This window comes from Sceloporus occidentalis, unplaced genomic scaffold, assembly GCF_023333645.1.
Source record: "Sceloporus occidentalis isolate IW3139 unplaced genomic scaffold, rSceOcc1.0.p SCAF_1, whole genome shotgun sequence".
NCBI lineage: Eukaryota > Metazoa > Chordata > Lepidosauria > Squamata > Phrynosomatidae > Sceloporus > Sceloporus occidentalis.
In genome coordinates, this window is record NW_028316981.1 from 19,887,431 (window position 1) to 19,902,479 (window position 15,049).

Genomic DNA, 15,049 nt, shown 5'->3' on the forward strand with positions numbered 1-15,049 from the left:
GTTAGGAATTCTGGGAGCTGAAGACCCAAACATCTGGAGGACCAAAGTTTGGGAATTCACCGATTCTACACCAGTGAATCCCAAATTGGCCTTCCAGGTGTTTTGGACCTCAGCTCCCAGAATTCCTGACTATGTATGTATGTGTGTGTGTGTGCGTGTGCGTGTGTATATATATATGTGTGTGTGTGTGTATAAATATATTATTATTTTCTTATATCTCGCCTTTCTCCCAACATAGCATTGACCTTTTTAGCTGCTGCATGACACTGTTGATTCCTGCTCAACTTGTGGTCGATTAGGACTTCTAGATCCTTTTCACATGTCATTTCCTTAAGCCAGGCATCCCCCATCCTAGACCTATGCATTTCCATTATCTTCCATTTCTCCCTGTTGAAGTTCATTTTGTTAGTTTTGGACCATCTTTCTAATCTATTCAGGTCATTTTGAATTTTGATCCTGTCCTCTGGAGTGTTAGCTACTCTTCCTAATTTGGTGTCATCTGCAAATTTGATAAGCATGCCCTCTATTTTATCATCCAGGTCATTGATAAAGACATTGAATAGCACTGGGCCCATGACAGAGCCCTGTGGGGCCCTACTGGTCACTTCTCTCCAGCATGAAAAGGAGCCATTGTTGAGCATCCTTTAGGTTCGGCTGGTCAACCAATAACAAATCCATGTAACAGTTACTTTGTCTAGCCCACATTTTACAAGCTTGTTTGCAAGAATATCATGGAGAATCTTGTCAAAGGCCTTACTAAAATCAAGATATACTATATCCACAGCATTCCCTTCATCTACCAAGCTGGTAATTTTATCAAAAAAAGAGATCAGATTTGTCTGGCATGACTTCTTTCTCTGAAACCCATGCTGACTTTTTGTGATTATGGCATTGCCTTCTAGATGTTCACAGACTCTCTGTTTAATGTTCTGCTCTAGAATCTTTCCTGGTTTTGATGTCAGACTAACTGGACGATAATTGTTGGGATCCTCTTCTTCCCCCTTTTTGAAGATGGGGACAACGTTTGCCCTCCTCCAGTCTGATGGGACTTCTCCTGTTCTCCAGGAGTTCTCAAAGATTATTGCCAATGGCTCCGATATTACATTTGCCAGTTCTTTTAATACCCTTGGATGTAGTTCATCTGGTCCTGGAGACTTACGTATGTTCATTTAGGTTAAACAGGTATTCCTGTACTCATTCCGTGCTGAAGTTAAAGGCCTTCAGGACTTCAATACTGCTGCAGTGTGGGTGCAGTACATGGCACTGCCTCTCTCTTAGTGAGAAATGGCTAGCTAGGGATTGTTTGTTTGGGTTGCATCTCCTCCAGCCACTGCAAAAGGAGCAAGCAGCCAGCAGATGGCAGAAGCTCCTGGGTCCTGCTTTTGCACAGCCCTATCTGCAAAATGGGGAGGAGAAGGTAACGGATTGAGCAGGGCTGATGGGAATGAAGTGGTGTCAGAGCCAGGAAGGGTGTGTCTTGCTGGATCAGGAAGAAACACAACCCAGGAGGAGGAGGTTTGCAAGCCCTTGTTGCTTCCTCCGGGAGAGAGGGGTGAGTGACCTTACTTTGCAACCCCCAAAGACCTAATAATAATAATAATAATAAGTGGGGAGGGGGACAGTGCTTGCAAGGGGCAAGATTTCTGCATATCTCATGGAGAGAGAGAAACCCATTTAGTCCTTTCCCTCTTTCTACCTTCTGTAAATGTATTTCATTACAATTGCTGCTGGCCTTGTTTGGGGTTTGTTTACTAGCTTGCTTGCTTATCTTCCAGCTCCAGGTTTTCCTCTTTTTGCTCAGGGTCCATCTTCTCTTAACATACTAGTCCTCAAGGGCTTTCCATTCCAGAAAAGTGGGTAATCAGGGCTCCTTTTAGGGCTGCATCTGTACTGCAGAAACAACCCAGTTTGACACCCCTTTAACTGCCATGGCTCCATCCTGGGAATTGTAGTTCTTTGTGGCACCTGAACTCTGTGATAGAAAAAGCTAAATAATTTGGTGTGACCCCACTTTAACTGCCATAGTTCCATCCTCTGGAATCCTGGGAGTTGTAGTTCATTGTGGCACCTGAGCTCTTTGACAGAAAAAGCTAAATAAACTACCATGGCTCCATCCTCTGGAATTCTGGGAATTGTCGTTTGTTGTGGCACCACAGCTCTCTGTTAGAAATAGCTAAACATCTCACAAAACTACACATGGCAGAATTTCTTAGCTTGGGTCCAAAGTGCCTGAAAGATTCTGGCTGCATCTGCACTGGAGAATGAATGCAGTTTGATTCCACTTTAACCGCCATGGCTCCATCTTATGGGATCCTGGGAATTGTAGTTTGTTGTGGCACCAGAGCTCTCAGACACAGAAGGGTAAATGTCTCACTAAACTACAAATCCCAGAATTTCGTAGCATTGAGCCATGGCAGTTAAAGCGCTGTCATACTGGATTATTTCTGCAGTGAGGATGCAGCCTTTACTACCACCGCTATATGCTGTGGAATCCTGGGAACCGTAGTTTCATGTGGCACCAGCACTCTCTTTGACAGAGAACACTGTCTCACAAAACTACACATCCCAGAATTTCATGGCTTGGGTCAAAAGTCCTCCAAAGACCATGGCTGCATCTGCCCTGGAAAATTAATACAGTTTGACTTCACTTTAATTGCCATGGCTCAATGTTATGGAATGCTGGGATTTGTAGTTTGGTGAGATAATTAGCATTCTCTTGTCAGAGACCTTTGGTGCCACAACAAATTACAATTCCCAGAATTCCATAGAATGGAGCCATAGCAGTTAAAGTGGTGTCAAACTGGATTATTTCTGCAGAGCAGATGCAGCCCTAGTAAAACACCCTGTGGCTGAATCTGTTGTAATTCACAAGAGGTGAAATAATAATAGGCTTTCCAAGGAAATGGTGACACGCCTTTGGGTAGGAGCTGGCTGGGGAGATAAATAATGGGTTGTGTGAGATTTCTGTGCCCTGAAGAGATGCACCTCAGGTGCTGAGTAGTGATGCACAGGTAAGTTTTCCAGGTGTCTCTGAAAATAAGAGATGTAGTTCACAGGGTTTTCTTCGCAATATCTGTTCAGAGAAGGTTTGCCCATTGCGTACCCCTGCAGCTGAGAGAGTGTGACTTGCCCAAGGTCACCCAGTGGGTTTCCACGGCCGAGCAAGGATTTGAATCTTTGTCACCAGACTCACAATCCAACACTCAAACCACTATGCCTTGCTGACTCTCACATATCCCTTATTATATGGGATGTCCCTGATTTGAGGATCTGGCTTTTCCATCATTGTTGTTGTGTGCCTTCAAGTCATTTCCGACTTATGGCAACCCTAAGGCGATTCTGTTGTGGGGTTTTCTTGGCAAATTTCTTCGGAGTGTATGTGTGTGTTGCCATTCTGAGGCTGAGAGAGTGTCACCCAGGCTGAACAAAATGCCAAAAAAACCCTGCTTTTGGGATGTGGGCCCTTCATAAATACAGAAGTGTGTGTGCATCATGTAACATATGACTGTGGACCATATATTAATTTTACAGCAAAACACATGACTAAATTAACTGAAATCAACACTTTGATTTGGAATTTTGGTAGATTGGAAACTAGTTAATAGCAGCTTCCCAATAGTCAAGCCTGAAGGTCATTCATTTTGACTGTCTCTTATTGCTGTTTCAAAAACCTGGCAACACTGCCTGCAAGTGTTGTGTAGGGTGGGAATTGTGTGTGACATGCATGATCTTGTAAGCACATGAATTAGAAATTTGATATTGATCACTTTAATGCGTCATAGGTGGGATTGTCTTTGAGGATTGCCTGGAAAAAGCAGGTAGTTCAAAGTACATCTGAGTGCAGCTGGGAGTTTGCAAGCCAGGGGTGTATCCACACTACACAGTTACAACAGTTTAATGCCACCTTAACTGCCCTTGCTCCATTCTACATAATTCTGGCTTTTGTAATATCTTGTGGGACATAGAGTTCACTAGTGCACTGTCCAGAACTACTGCATTACAGCTCTCTGGCAGCAAATTGTGAGTTCCTCACAAAACTACAGATCTAAGTTTTTTCATAAGATGAAGCCATTGCAGTTGTAGTGGGATCAAACTGCTATAATTGTGCAGCATGGACATACCTCTGGCTAGTATTTGAACAGCTGTACAGATGTCTTGTCTTTTGCTAGGAATGGTTCAAGGTGCTATTTTTCAAAGCCTAGTACACCTTGAGGCTGCTGCTACACAGCATAATTAATGCAGTTTGACATCACTTTTAACTACCCTGGCTCAATGTTATGGAATCCTGTGATTTATTGTGGCACCATAGCACCCTGGCAGAGAAGACTAAATAGCTACAAATCCCAGAATTTCATAGTATTGAGCCATGGCAGTTAAAGCAATACCAAACTACATTAATTTTGTAGTGTAGATGCAGCCTGGGTCTGAGGCAACTGAAGGATTGCCTGTTTCCATGTCAGCTTTCTTAATAGTCCTAGCTATTCCTGACACCTAAGTTTAATAGCTGTGCAGAGCGGGACCTTCTCCATGGTGATAGCCTTACTCTGCCTTGGAGTTTTCTGTCAGTTCTTTTGTTATCTTTACAGTACCAGATCAAGATAAGAATTTGCCTGGTGTTGCAAAGATAACAAATTATTTGAATTTGTCAAGGCAAATATTAAATTCTAAAAAAATAATTGCAATGAGGTTTGATGGCGTATGCGTGCGACACATTCCCAGGCTTTCAAATATGATGAAGTTAGCCGTTTTCATCCTGGATTTGAGAGGCAGCAAGTCTCTTCGGAAGAAAAACAGTTCCTTTGAGATGTGGAGAGAGTTCTGTGGATATGATGAACTGTCAAAAAGACAAACAAATGGGTCCTAAAGCAAATTAAGTCTGAGCTCCCCCTAAAAGGCAAGATGACCAGACTGAGACTGTTGTATTTTGGTCATATCATGAGAAGGCTTGTTTCTCCAGAAATGGTGAGTAATGGATGGTAATTGAGAACACAGTAAGTAAAGAGGAAGAGCACATTATGGATGGATTGACTCAGTCAAGGAACCCACAGCCCTGTCTTTGCAAGACCTGAGCAGGGCTATTGATGTCAGGGTGACTTGGAATTCACTCATTCATAGGGTCACCATAAGTCAAAGTCAACTTGATTCAAAGGGTCACCGTATGTCATAGTCAACTTGCTGTTGGCAGTCCCAAACAGTCTGGTTTATTAGATTTGTTGTTATTGTGATTATTTACTATAAGTTGACTTTGACATATGGTGACCCTATGAATGAGAGACCTCCAAGAACCCCAGTCATCAGCTGCCTTGCTCAGGTCTTGCAAACTCAGGGCTGTGACTTCCTTAACTGAGTCAATCCACCTATAATGTGGTCTTCCTCGTTTTCCCACTGCCTTCGACTTTGCCAAACTTTAGCACAACTTTTCCAGTGAGCCACATTGTCTCATAATATGTCCAAAGTACAGCAGCCTGAATTTAGTCATCTCAGCTTCTTGTGAGAATTCAGGCCTGATTTGTTCTAGGGCCCATTCATTTGTCGCTAAATGCTGGGGAGAAAAAAGATGGTATTGCTATCCCTGTTCATACTCTTCCTTTCAGCTTCCAAAAGGTATTTGGCTGCACACAGTGGAGAAAGAAGCCTGAGCCAATGGTCTTTCGAGCTTTCTGCAGTTAAAGAACCCTTTCTCTTCAGACATATTTGATGGGGAACCCCTGAATATTCACTGTAGAACCCCAAGATGTTCCAGCCAATTCCTGGATATGTTCTTGGATACACTGGAGAGTGCAGTGGTCATCAGGCTTAGTAGCTCTTGCCAGTTCATATTGGAATGCACTAAACCATTTTCTGCAGCTCAGTATTACAGGAGGAAAATAAGCAGCATTAATCCTGAATCTCAGGACTGCATCAAAATATGATTTTAATATTGCTGGGTTAGATGGTCGTTTGGTTTGATCCAGAAAGGTGGTTCATAGGAGGACCATTGGCTATATCTAGGTCAGTATTGTCTACACTGACTGGCTCTGGATCTGTAGAGTTTGACAGGGATCTTTCCCAGGACTTCTTGGAGATGGTAATAACTGAATCTGGTCCCTTCTGTTTTTGAGGTTTCTGTGTTCTCTGTCACTGTACTACAATATTCCCTTCTTCTTCTGATGTTGGTTCCAAAACAGGCTTACTTTAGTGTGAGATTTCAGCTAATTTTCATGTTGGCTTCACATCCAGATGCTGGGACAAGATTGCAGCTCATGTTCTGTCAATTACGAAGCCTGCTACCCCCCCTCCACCCCCAGTTTCACTGAAAAAGATACTGGTGGCTTCCATGTCTGTGGAACAGTGAATCTACTCCAGGTTTTAAATAATGATCCAATATGCTGACCTCTGTCTCCAACATGAGTTCAGCACTTTGGATAGCACCTTCCGAGTTTCGACTAAAAGTCTGGAGCGGATTAGGTAAGAACCACCAGCCATCTCTTAGCTAATAGAATATAAATATGAAATATAGTTGGGGACAGAGAAGAGAAGAGCCAGCATGATGTAGTAGTGACTTGAATTTTCAGCTAGGACTCTGGGAGACCAGGCTTTGAATTCTCATTTGGAAACCCATTGAGTATTCAAGGCAAAGGTCATGTTCTCTCAGCCTGAAAGGAAGGCAAGGGCAAACCCAAATATTGCTGAGAAAACTCCATGATAGCGATTGCTTTAGAATTGCCAAAAGTTGAAAATGACTTGAAGGCGCACAATGACAAGGAAAGAGAAACTACGTAATTGTCATGACTCTAAGATGTATATTTTCTGTACCTTTCCAGACCCTCCTGGCACCAAGATGTTCTTTACCTGTGGCCCTAATGAGGCCATGGTGGTTTCAGGTAAGTGCTAGACGTCCCTTTCTTGCCCTTATTAAATAAGTGTTACAAGTGCAAGAGAGTATTGTAGACTAGAACACATTTTCAGTGCTCTTGCCTTATCTTCTTTCAGGATATTCCATCCCATTGCCTCTCCTTTTGATTATCTGTCTCCTGCCTCAACAGGTGCTCTGAATTTTGTAGCCATTGAACATGCTCAGTTGTTATTGACTTCTTTTTCAATGGGGATTGTCACTTTAGGTGTTGCTCCCTAATATTGTTCCATCCCATTACTCCACTTCTCTACACCTAGGTATTCCTGGGAACCTGTTGATACCTCTGGATTATTTCTGTGTTGTCCCATTCCAAAATAAATAAATGGGGCTGCATACAATCAACCCTCTATATCCATAGGCTCTTTATCCACAGATTCAACTATCCGTGGCTTGAAAATATCCCAAATATATATATATATAAATTCCAAAAAGCAAACCTTGATTTTTCTATTTTATATAAGGAACACAATTTTACTATGCCATTGTATATAATGGGGCTCAAGCATCCATGGATTTTGGTATCCACAGGGGGTCCTGAAACCAAACCCCAGCAGATACCAAGGGCCCACTTTACTTAGCTATTGTAACTCAAATTCCTGAGCTTGCTAAGGAATTATAATGTGCTGTGGTTCAAAACAGCTAGATAAACTCTTTTCTATGAGTGGTGATCATTAGCCTGTCCAGGTGTTTGGGGTTATATTTATCATGGATCCCACCCACATACCCAGGAGATGGGCAAGATGGGAACTTTAAAACAGAACATTGTAATAGCCAGAGGTTCTTGTCGATCCCCCCTCTCTCCTATTTTCCATATATTTCCTGCAAGAGATGTTCCATGTACACTTGTCCCTCCACATTTGCAGCTTTGACTTTTGTGGATTTGATTATTCCCGGATTTTATTATGTTTTCTTTAGGAATAGCTAGTTCCTCCAGCGCAACTGCATGGTCAGCTTTAACCAAAAGTTGCACTGAAGGACCTAGAGATTCCTAGAGAGAACAGTCCACTAGGTATTTGTAGCTCTTCCAGTGCAGTTCAGTGGTCAATGTCTGACAGATGTTGACCACAGAGTTGTACTGGAGGACCTAGAGATTTCTAGAGAGGTGTTCCCTCATGTAAAAACATAGTGTTTTTGTTATTTGTGGTTTTTCCACATTCACGGGTGTTCTGTCCCCCTAACCCCAACGAATGTGGAGGGACAAGTATACTGTGGCAGCTGAGCATGACTTTTTAGCTGATCTCTTTTTCTCTCTTCACCTTTGATATCACACCCTCTCCCAAATCTTCTGTTCTTTCTGTAATCCATGGTATTGTCATGTGTCTGCACATCTTTTTCTTGCACTTGGATGGTACTGTTTTGATTACAGTACGACTGCCAAATGGATTAACTGTAAATATACAACCAATGGAAAGCAGAGCTGTTATAAATTTGAACTGGCAGGTTTTAAATGCTTGGAAATGCTGGGGAACAGGAAGCCTTGACACTTCCTGTTTCCTGCCATTTCCTCTGCTATCCTAAGTGAAACACTGAAATTTTCTCCAATGAAGAGTTGAATAAGATGGCACCAGATCAGGCAGCAGAGAGGAGGGGTGGATGAGAAGTGTCTTCAAACACGTGGAACTTCTGGAAGTGAGTCTTAGCCTGGAGATAGGTCAAAATGAGATCTTCTTCTTGAATTCTACTGTGTCCTTGCATACTGATTCTTAGTATACTCCAGAATCTCTTTTGAAGGATGAGAATCAAGGAGCCCTCCAGATGTTGTTGGACTGCAACCCCCCTCATCCCCAGCCAGCTCTCATTACAATTACTAGTGATTAGGAGTTTGGGGATTTGCAATTTTACTGCATCTGGAGAACCACTTGATTTTTACCCTTTGCTGTCCACAAGACATTCTAGACATACACTTGTTTCTTGCTCCCACTTTAGCTGTGCATGAATACAAAGATGAGGAGCAGATCTAATCAATCCTCTGGGTCTCCTTGCATAGCAGGATAGCTGCCTAAGTGTTTTCTGATCTCTCTTTTCGATACTTCATGGCAAGCTATATATCCCTTTTGTCCCCATTTCTAAGGTCTTGGTGTGCTATATTAATACCATCCCCTTTTCCAACAGGTTTCTGCCGTAGTCCCCCAGTTATGATAGCTGGAGGCCGGGTTTTTGTGGTGCCATGCATCCAACAGATTCAGAGGTGAGTTGTTCTGTGACTGCACTGTTGGAAAATATAGGAAATATGCAGTACAGATAGCAAGGAGAGATCCTTGTCTCTCTAGGGAAGGAGGTCCAAAATCTGGGAGCATCCACCAAAAAGGCCTTCTCCTGTATCAAATGCACCTGAGAAGGTGATGGAACCAAAAGAAGGGCCCCTCCTGAAGATATTAATGCTCAGAAAAGCTCAAATAGGAAGACAACTGCCCTGGGCTATACAGTTGCTGCTCTAAGAGCTATTGCCACTGTGTGTTTAGGATGAGGAGAAGCAAACAGCGGTAGCCCAATCTTCCCTGCCATCTGAAACAGGAAGGTTAGCACTGTGCTTCTCTCCTGTCACCACCATTGCTCAATATCTGTGGAGAGTAGCAAGTACTGCCGCCCCACACAAAGCCAACCAGGCCCAAATTCCTGGTTCTGTCTGTATGAGAGTTGAAAAAACAACATTTTTTCACTCCAGATGTTGTTACAAAGAGCTATAGCAGGGATAGGAATCATGTGGACCTCCAGATGTTGGGGTACTGCAGCTTCCAGCATTCCTCACCATCAGCTAATCCGATGTTGAGTTACCATCCAACAAAAATATGTGGAGAACTACATGATTCCACCACTGGGCTAAATCTGACTGTTAATCCAAATAACACAGATCCAATGAATCAATGGGGTTTACAAAAGTCTTGCTCTAGGGCTGTGGTTCCCAAACTTTATCATCCAGATGTTTTGGACTTCAGCTTCCAGAATTCCTGGCTGCTGACCAGCTGGCTAGGGCTCTGAGAGTTGAAATCCAAAAACGTAGAGGAACAAAATTTGGAAATCACTTCCTCAGCAAGTTCCATTCATTTGGTGACTCTCGTAATTGGGACTAGCATTGATTCAGTCTTCAACTGTTAATTGAAAGACTCCAGCCTGGAGGATAAAACTTAGGTGCATGTAACAACGAATCTAAAGGATAAAGCAAAGGAAAAAATGTCAAAGAACTTACACAATTCCAGCAGGCATAACTTTATGCTCATCCTAAAGACTGAATAGATGTAGTCCATCCAGAGGGGGATCAGTACCTCCAGAACAGATAACATTCTTGCCTTTAACTAAGGGATGGTTCCATTTTAAATAAGAGTTAAAATACATTGACCCATGGATAAGCTGACTCAGGTTTTTGGGGCCAATTTTTGACTAAAATTCTAAACTTATACATGAGTATATACAGTACGCATGGGTAAACAGCATTTGTGCATATACAAGTGACAGACAGGATACCAAGCACAGATTACATCTTCTGACTTAACCATGAGGGCTGGATATGTGTTTGTGTGGTACCATGAGTTTTATAGGGTTTTCAGGCAAGAAATACTCAGAAGTGGTTTTGCCAGTTCCTTCCTCTGAAGTACAGCCCTTATCTGGAAAGTGCTGTTTCCGTGGCTAGGTCTCTTTCTCTTTCCAACACAGATCTCGTTTGCAGTCTCCCTGTGAGACTTTTCATTAAAGTTCTCAGAAATCCAAATGTTGCCTCAGATATCTTGATTCTGCATACAAGCTGTATTTCAGTTACGTCAGTAGAATGAACACTCCTGCTTGTATGTCCCTTGGCCAATTCTGTAAAGAATCTGTTGAATCTAAAATGCATTAAGCCAAGAATATTCTTAGGCATCCTGCCAAATGCATCTGGGAAGAATGTGGTTTATGCAGAGGAAATAGAAGGAGAGCACTCCTAAAAGCCCAAGCAAAACTACATGTTTGATCCATGGCTTATAATCCCTGGGCTCTGCAGTCATAGATAAAAACTGCCAAAATGAGAAACTCATAGTGCAAGCCTGTGCATGTTTACTTCGAAGTAAACCCCATTGGGTTCAGCAAGCTTTACTCCCAGGAAAACGAGTCAAGACTGCAGCCTCTGGGTACTTCTACACTGTAGAAATAATGCAGTTTGACACCACTTTAAGGACTGTAACTCCATTCTATTGATCCTAAGATTAGTAGTTTTACAAGGTCTTTAGCCTTCTCTCCCAAAGGGTGCTGGTGCCACACCAAACTACAAGTCCCAGGGTTCTGTAGGAGGTAGCCACAGCAGTAAAAGTGATGCAAAACTGCATTATTTCTACAATGTAGATGCACCTGAAGTTTTAGGTTCATCAACACCAAAGTGGCTGTCCTTAACTGCCACTTTAACTACCATGGCTCCACCTTACAGAACCCTGAGATTTGTAGTTTTGTGAGGCGCCAGTATTCTTTGGCAGAAAAGGCTAAAGACCTTGTAAAACTACAAATCCCAAGATTCCATAGAATGGAGCTACAGCCCTTAAAGTAGTGGCAAACTGCATTATTTCTACAGTGTAGGTGTTCCCTCAGTGAAAGAGATCTTTGGGCTAAGCTAGGAACAAGAACAGATGGGGGAAAAGTGGACTCCTCCAAAATGTTCTAAGATTGCAATTCCCATTATCCATCATGATTGGCTAGTATGATGGGAGTGGCAGTCCCAATGCCTTGAGGTCACTGAGGTACACCGCTACTTACAGAGTTCTGCAGAAGACAGTTTTCTTGCCCAAAACTACTTACAGTTTAAAATTAGACTGGAGTGGGAGACCCCAGGAATGCATGACTGTGGTCAAATGCATTTAAACATCTTTGGAGCTTGTGTCAGGTAGGGATAGTCACCTAGAGATTGAATGAAATGTTTTGCTAACCAGGCACTTGGGTCCAGGGCTGTCTGTTCTTTATCTTGCCCTTATCTGACAGGCAACTGCTAGAAAACAGGTCAAGCTAAGTTGTACCTTTCTATCTGCCAAGTTCTTAAGTGAGACACGTATTTGCAGAGGGAAGGAGATGTTGCCTTGAGGAAATGAGATCTGAATGGCTCAGACGGTAATAAAACCATTGTCCTTCCCCTTTCCCCACCTTCCCCTTCCTTTTATTATTATTGGTGCTGTTTACTCCTTTTCGGATATTCTCAGAAATGTGATGTCAGTTTTCCTTGATAATTCAAGGTTGAATCGTGCTTAAAATAAATTATTGAATTCTCAAAGTATCCAGGTTGTTTTTTTAATAAGGAATCTGATAAAAATAATATTTGGAGCTTGAAAATGGTTACTTTGTAATTTTCCCTCCCCTTCTAACTTTTTCCAGCTCTGGGAAATTTACTAAATAGTCAGCCCTCCATATTAATGGATTTTTTAATCCACGGATTCAACAGATCATAGCTTGAAAATATTCCCCAAAAATATAAATTCCAAAAAGCAAACCTTGATTTTGCCATTTTATATAAGGGACACCATTTTACTATGCTACTGTATTTAATGGGACTTGAGCATCCCTGGATTTTGGGACCCACAGCAGGGTCCTGGAACCCTGGCCAAAGGCCCACTGTACAAATATGTTTATAAAGGGTACATTTATAATCTTTGAAAACTGACTTTATGAACTTCAGGGAAAGAAACGGACTCGAAGCTAAAATTATTTGTGAATACCATGATTTGAAATTGTTAGATTGTTGCATCCAACTTTGAGTGGTGCCTTTTAGTTAAATTTAGATTCTGGACTTAATGATCTTATAGAGGACCGGTTCTTAATGGCAGGTGAATTTAGGCTCCTGGTGAAAACTGAGATTTTTGAAAGAATCCTCAGAATAGGTGGGAGTGAGAGACTACCCATTTTAGCGGCAGTGTGGTGTAGCAGTTAGTTTCTGACTGAGTTGGGGGAGACCCTAATTCAAGTTCTTATTCACTTATGCATCTCACTGTCACCTTCTCTCCAGTCTTCTCCCTAATACAGCATATTCTACACATTTTCTACCTGTTCTACAGGTTGCAGTGGACTGAGTCTACAAAAGCTAATGCTAGAATTTTTCTTCTTCCTAGTTAGTCTCAAAAGAGCTACTGGATTTCTTTATGTCTTTTTCTGCTAAAACAGACAAAGGTCCAAAACACACCACAGAAATAATCCAATTTGAGACTGCGTTAACTGCCCTTGCTCAGTGCTAGGGAATTCCAGGAACTGTAGTTTTGTAAGACATTTGGCCTTCTCTGTCAAGAGAGCTCTGGTACCACAATTAACTACAAATCCCAGGATTTCCTAGCACTGAGCTCAAGCCATTAAAGCATTAAAGTGTGTTTTGGACCTCAGTCAAGTATCTGTTACTACAGGCATACCTCAGTTAGTGAAGCAGATGTACTCCAGGAACTTACTTCTTTAACAGAACATTTGGTACCAGAAGCAGAAGAAATAACATGGAAAGAATAGGCACAGATTCCTACGCCACAAATAAAAGAGCAATTCAATATGTTTCAGAAAACTTTTAATTCACAACTAACAATGGGTGCACATGAAATGAAACAACCAGGTCAGGCAGGCCTTCTTCCAAAATGCAAGGGCATCTGCCTTGCCTGTTTCGTTTCCCCATGGAACAATGTTAGGGTTGCCAAAGTGGTAAACTAGAGATGGCTCCTGGACCTTTAATGGTTGAGTAGAAGAAGGAATTTTAGCAGGTGATGCTTGTTACCTGGTTTGCATGACAAGCAATACTTGCAGAAATTCCTTCTTCCACACAACCATTAAGGGTACAGGAGCCATCTCTGTTTTTTAGTCTTGCTATCTTATTTAGCATCTTACTGTTGCAATCTAAATGAGCACAATTCTCTGGAAAGAACCCCTGAAAACCTGAACACTTATCTTATATACCTTACTGTGTTGGGAGAAGGCTTTGGAAATCCCCTTCAGTCACCTCCTTTCTCCCTCTGTCTGTCTTGTTCTTACCTTTTGTAAGCAACCCCAAGTAGCAATCCTCCTATCTGCTTAGTAGCCCATGTGTGCCTAGAGGTTTTTATAAAAAGAAATTTTATTTTCAGAGCCTTCATTAACTGCCTGTGTTATTTTACAGGGTGTTTGTGAGGATAAAATGGGGTGTAGGAGACACCAACTGTGTTACACTGAACTCAGTGGCGATAAAACAGGGTACACAAACACATACACATCTATTATCTGTATCTATATCTATCTCAAGTGTGGTACAGCTGAGAAAAGATATTAGACTGAGTGTATGGGTGTGTTTGATTAAATCTTTCCTGCCTCTTTCCATTCTCAGGATCTCACTGAATACTCTGACCCTGAATGTGAAGAGTGAGAAGGTGTATACCCGACATGGAGTCCCCATCTCAGTCACTGGCATTGCCCAGGTAACAGTTTCCTAGCAATACAGTGAGGATTGCAGCTGGGAATAGATCAAACTATCTTTCTTCTGTCTGTCAATAAAACCAGACACTTTTGCTCTCCATACAGGATGGCCCCAGTTCCTACTCCTCTACTCCTACTATAAAGCCAACTCAAAATACGGTTTTATGGTATAGTATTTTATAGTAAAGCTTTCATGGCTTAATTCATTTTAACCATTTTGCACGTGGCATTATTCTGAATTGTTTTACCTGATTTTAAGTGGTCTGGTTTTAGCTGATAAATGATTTAATATCTTTTCAGTCTTTTAAAATTATTGTTTATTATTTATCACTTTAAATTGATTTTATTGTAAACTGACATGGGATCTTTGGATATGGGGATGGATACAGATATACAGGTTGAGTATCCCTTATTCAGTAATCCAGAATCTGAAATGCTCCAAAATATTTTGAATGCTGACATAATGCTATGAAGCAGTGGTTGTGGCAGTCCTGCTGGCTCTTTTGCCATGCAAAAGTGACAGGCTGGTGGACTCCCTGGAAATTTCCCCATACAGTACTGTACTATTTTTCCCCCAGTGAAGCTGGACAGAGACGCGGCTAGAGAGAACCACGAGGAGCTGTGAAATGACAGGGGAGGTGGATTTGCATCAAGCACTATGTTTGGATTTCAGCCATTCACAGATCCTCACATCTCTCTCCAGCCTCGTGTCTCTTTCTAGCCTCACAGACACAGTGCTTACTATGTTATATTCCAAAATCCAGAAAAATCCAAAGTCTGAAAATA

At 41.9% G+C, this 15,049-nt stretch overlaps 1 protein-coding gene across 3 annotated transcripts in view; it reads left to right on the plus strand.

Annotated features, from left to right (window-relative positions):
• Positions 1–1,469: 1,469 nt before the first annotated feature.
• The window catches only part of FLOT1 (flotillin 1), a 31,295-nt gene continuing 17,715 nt past the window's right edge, over positions 1,470–15,049 (plus strand). For 2 of the 3 annotated variants that reach the window (XM_089515067.1, XM_089515076.1), the window contains exons 1-4: positions 1,470–1,552; positions 6,804–6,863; positions 9,008–9,083; positions 14,175–14,265. In XM_089515067.1, coding sequence (XP_089371193.1) covers positions 6,821–6,863; positions 9,008–9,083; positions 14,175–14,265 — 210 coding nt within the window. In that variant the 5' untranslated portion in view covers positions 1,470–1,552; positions 6,804–6,820. Of the gene's footprint in view, positions 1,553–6,803; positions 6,864–9,007; positions 9,084–11,833; positions 11,960–14,174; positions 14,266–15,049 lie in introns of those variants that run through there. The other variant, XM_089515084.1, reaches the window with a different exon arrangement.